General features: G+C 27.9%; 1 protein-coding gene across 3 annotated transcripts in view; it reads right to left on the minus strand.

The window, feature by feature from the left end:
- Positions 1-4736, minus strand: part of LOC106680196 (band 4.1-like protein 5) — a 34317-nt gene extending 29581 nt beyond the window's left edge. For 2 of the 3 annotated variants that reach the window (XM_014419728.2, XM_014419726.2), the window contains exons 1-9: positions 4424-4735; positions 4236-4340; positions 4114-4156; positions 3854-4030; positions 3649-3769; positions 2484-2571; positions 2309-2397; positions 2119-2220; positions 489-626 (exon numbers count right to left, since the gene is read on the minus strand). In XM_014419728.2, coding sequence (XP_014275214.1) covers positions 489-626; positions 2119-2220; positions 2309-2397; positions 2484-2571; positions 3649-3769; positions 3854-4030; positions 4114-4156; positions 4236-4340; positions 4424-4576 — 1016 coding nt within the window. In that variant the 5' untranslated portion in view covers positions 4577-4735. Of the gene's footprint in view, positions 1-488; positions 627-2118; positions 2221-2308; positions 2398-2483; positions 2572-3648; positions 3770-3853; positions 4031-4113; positions 4157-4235; positions 4341-4423 lie in introns of all 3 variants that reach the window. The other variant, XM_014419727.3, reaches the window with a different exon arrangement.
- Positions 4737-5301: the final 565 nt, after the last annotated feature.

The raw sequence follows: 5301 nt of genomic DNA on the forward strand, positions 1-5301 counted from the left end.
ATTTTTTTTCTCTCTAAATGATGGTTGTCTTTTTGGTTTTATAGCCCTGATGAAGACCTGAAAATCAGGTCGAAACGTCGGTATAAATAAATATTTTTTGTTTATTTATGTTGTTTCTTTGCTGACCGCACCTCCCGACTATCTTCTCTAATCAGTAATCTACGGTCAACTATATACACCTCATATTGATATAATGATTTGACAGAAAAAAACAATCTAGTAAAAATGAGTATATTTTGTGCAGTTATAAAATGTCAAAATAGCTTTTAAATTTGTAATTTACCCAATGTACTAAGACTATATTTAAGATATATTATTTACCAAATATTATTCAATAAATAGAACCAATCTAAATGAATTATTAACATCGACAAATACTGTCATCTTAAATACATTTTTTTCTATTATTTAGATAATATTGTAGGAATTAGAGAAAACTCCATAGAGGCAGAAAAAATAGATATTTTTTTTAGTAAAAATCAACTTACCTGTATCTAAACCTAGAGCCCATTCTGAAAAAATTCTGCCTGGCAGAAGGACCTTTAACTGGAGCTCTTAGCCTGAAGAAAGCGTGGTGTTCAACCGCACACTTCCAAAGGTGCTTACACGCTTTTTCATTATGTAATCTACAACATAAAACTCTACAATTAAACTAGAATAATTACTAATTAGTAACTATTAAACTGAATAGATCAAAGATGGTATAAATAGATAAATGATAGAAAAAAAGGGAGAGAGAAAGACAAAATTACAATAATGCAGACCATAGAGAGTACATCCTACTTCAACAGCCAATGAAATACTAATTAAATAAAAATGGTTCATTACTCAAGAATAGTTTAACATCAACTGTCAATGATAGAATATGAGAAACTGTTTTGCAGCGATGTACCAGTCTTTTTTAGTGTTTTTAGGTTATTGGAGTGAGATATGCTATCTCTGGTCTGCATCAATGTTATTTAATAAATTTCTGCCCTGGTCTGCCAAAACATAGATTGATTAATTATTTACTGTTTTTAGAGAGGCTTGAGGATTTTATTTACAATTTTTTCAACAATAACATGCAGGATTAATAAAGTAAAAAGTGATACAAAAATTAATTTTGAATTTAAATTTCATAGCTATTATCAAAATATCATTTGCTTTTAAAAATTGGGAATATGGGGGGGGGGTTCAGTCTCATGCAAAATATAACCCAAATGATTAACAATGTTACAATTATAGAATAATTTTAAATAATAAAAATTAATTAGTAAAAAAATATATATAATTATTATAAATAAGAAATAATAATAATAAAATTGCAATTGAAAAATAAAAGAAACATACATTAACAAACAAAATTACTAATATTTATATGTTTAATAAAACAAATAACTGACTTATTTACTATAAAATTAATTTGAGAAAATAGAAAATACAGAGTTCATAGGAGAATGTCTTGCATTAGTTTGGGCTTCAGTCTTCGAGGAAACTAAATATTAAATTTCATTGTAAGTTTTAATAAACATATTACCCAACATTTTGCTAATCTGATACTGTTGTCATGTCAAAATAGTGACTAGTTAATAATTCTGCCATAATTTAGCAAAAGCATAATGTTAACATTTTGGAACATAAAATATTATTTCAGTTAAAAATGGAATTCATCGATCCGTTAACTGAAAGGTTCATTTAGAAATAGAAAACTATTATGAGGAAATATCGTCACAATGAATAATATAGAAATATCTGGATTAATTTAAACTCTAACTAGAAGAGATAAATAAATGTTATGTAATGAACTCATTAGCCAGAATTTTTCTTTAATATTAATTTTAAGCTCACATTAGTTTTAAGTTTATTATTTATTTCAAATTAGCTCTTTTTAAATTTCAGCTGAACAATTTTTATTTTGTATCATGTTTCTTATTTTTAAAAGATTGTCACTATATTCTTCTAAAGTTTATGTTTTAAAATACAATTTATCAAAATTTTGACTCAACAATTCTCAATCATTCTCATCCATTGCGGAGTGGTTTAGTTTGAACCTCTATCCACCTTAACAAATATAATAACTCACAAGTCTAAGAAAGCATGATAGAAAGTTTATGACTTTTAATGCAACTAAAAACATACCTGAAGACAAATGTATGTTCTTGTTCACGCCCCATATCATCATCTTCAACTACTACTAAGGTTAATTTCTTCTTCTTGAAATCTAGCTTACCAATTTTAGGCCTAAAAATTATAACCAAATCAAGTATAAAAATGATGAAATATAATAAAAAATAAATTAATAATTTTTAAGAAATATTAATGAAAATACCAAAAAAATAGACCAATTTTTTGGGTTCCTTCAAAAACTAAAATTCCAGTAGGTGTAAGCCCAAGCGAATATTCACAGCCATCTTTACCCTGTTTAAAAATTAAAAGCATAATTCACACTAATAGCAACAATTCGGAAGCATTTATATAATAATTTTTAATTAAATTCATCATACCAAAACAATGTGATTGTCGACACCGTACATTTCCAGCCATTTTACTTTGTTTAAATAATTTGTCTCTGCTTGTGCTGGAGTAAGCCCTCTATAAAAACAAGAAAAAAAACAGAATATTACTAACAAAGAACAGAATGAACATATTTCAGAACAACCAAATAAATAAATATTTATCAATATATGAAGGAGATGGTAGAGGAAGCGGTCAAAAAGGAACTGAGAAATACCTGAGGGGGTGGAAAGTGTTGAAAAAGCTAATAAACATTTCTTAGAAAACAATCTGTTTGTTTGTATATACATGTGTCTTTTCTAAAACTCATATTTAATTGTTTTTAAACACTAAAATTGTATTAATAATACAATTTTTCACTTAAGAAATATTTAATGAACAGGTTAATTATATCCGCTGATAACAAAATTGAGAAAATAAATATACTTTCAAATTTCAATACTAATTTTAGATTTTATTTTAAATCAAAGGAGTCAGTGTTTTTAATTAGGTTTATCAAGCCCTAGCACATAAGGTATTGATATGATTTAATTGAATGTATTTATATATGAAATACATATATAAGATCAAATCTTTTTTTTTTTTAAGGGGTGGTTCAGATATGGAATGGTCCAGTTTATAGTCTAATGAACACTGAAATGGATCATGCTGCAGTTCAAAACTGACACTGATAGCAAAAAGCTAGTTTTAACTGGCAGGACCCAACCCAAACAATTTCAAAATTCATTAAAGATCAATTCTCTGACATAGAATTATAGTATTCCGGTCATTTTAACTATTTTGCTAGCAAGGTCTCAACAAAAATTCAAAAACTTCTCTGGTTAACCTAATATCGATTATTAGAAAAGGCTAAGGATCAGATAAAACTGATATATTACTTGCGTCATTTGTAATAAGGGGAACTGCATTAATTTGGGACTTGAGCTAGGAAACAAATTAAATACATTCTACAGGTCAGAGTTGGAAAAAAATTAGCTCTAGATGAAACTAATAGTTAAAATTGTCATTAGTACGATATTTATTAATCAATGGTTCATTCATGAATAGAGTCGCATCCATGCCAATTTTAGCTTAGTTTCAATTATAGCTAATTTTTGCCCATATCGGCTACAGTATAACAAATATAATAATAAAAAAAGTGATATAAAAAGTTACCTGCACTTCTGAAATTCTTCCAGAATTAATAATTCCATTTCTTCTGTCTGGTTTGGAACAAATCTGAATTCAGAAATAAATGCAGGAGTATGGTAGGCTTCTTCATAATCACCAAGTTCAGCTAAGATTCAACAACACAATAATTAAAAATAATGAAAATTACTTAGATAATGTAAAAAATACTTCAAAATTAAAACAACTATACATTGCAATGCCAATGCTGCTAATTCAACTGCTATGTTTTCTGGACACTCAAGTTTTCCATCCAAAATGTCTTGCTTAAGCTGCAGAAAAAATTGATACCTAGTCAATTCTTCCCGTAAGCTATTAGGTTCCGAAGAATAGAACTTAACCCTTAATCTTAAAGTAAATGGTGGTCCAACTAAAAGAAAGTAAACATTGTGAAAATGAGTCAATAACAATTAAATATGACACTTAAAAGCATAACTTTGAAAGATGACTTACTTTTAACTTGTTTTTTAATGGCCTTAGTGGGGTCAAGCCAATGCTGAAAACAAACATGATTATGAATAACAGTTCCAATGACATTAATAATTAAACTTGTTTTAATTTGCTTAAAATCCTACCTGAACATTATTTGCATCGGTGTACTGCAAACCAAAATAATCTTTTTCAATGAGATCTAATGAATAAAACACTTGTTCATAAAGATCACTGCCAATTGCTTTTTTCTGTAATTAAAAAAAGTAAAATGAGTCTATAAGAAAATTACTGAGCTAATTCAACACGCAATTTAAATAAGAAACAAAATTACCGATAAATCAATAGATAAATCTGTACCATCTAATAATAAAACTTTGCATTGAACATTTTTGTTACTTCCCAACATTCGGTGATGGTCAGATTTGTAATGTGTCGACGTTTTTTGGCCATTTCTACCTTTCTTTCGGCTTAGAAAGCGTAGCATTTTCTTTTCTAAAACCGAGGCTTACTAAAGTTTAACTTAGTAAACAATAACAATAAAATATAACAATGAACTATCCCAGCCACGTCCAACACTAACAAGGGGTTGCACTAAAACTAAGACATAACCAAAACAACAGTTCAGACTGAACCCCATTGGCCATTGGCATTTCATGAGGTTTTTTTTTCTCAACAAAGAATTACAACTAAGTACACTATTTGGAGAAATGTAACAACAAGAAACTATTTCATTGACCTTATTAATTTCTTAGACAGTACAATTAATTTTTAAATCAGTCGAAATAAAATGATGGTATAAAAGTAATTTCAGAAAATTAAAATCGTCGGTACCCATATATGTTTATAAAAATATTTAAAACATTAGAATAAAATGAAACTGGTATTATTTTATTTTAGGCCTTAAATCAGTCAGTAAGTAAATCAAAACATACTTATAATTCTTTTCCATCACTCCGTTATGTAAATCTTGATTGACTATAATGTAGATGTGCCTCTTTTTTGAAAACTCTCCTCTTATCGTTAAAAAGTTAGATTTTAAATTCGTTAATCGAGTTGAGAATAATATTTTGAGATTTTATTTATTTGATTAGTTAGTAAAAAATAAAAAGGTTGAGGGGGTCACCCATCAAGTTATTCTGCCAACTAAATAACCCGCGAGTAGGTACGTTTTGGCGGGTTTAAGCAAAGTTCAGGTATTCTTCATAAATA

This window comes from Halyomorpha halys, unplaced genomic scaffold, assembly GCF_000696795.3.
Source record: "Halyomorpha halys isolate HHAL.00 unplaced genomic scaffold, Hhal_1.1 Scaffold250.1, whole genome shotgun sequence".
NCBI classification, from domain to species: Eukaryota; Metazoa; Arthropoda; class Insecta; order Hemiptera; family Pentatomidae; genus Halyomorpha; species Halyomorpha halys.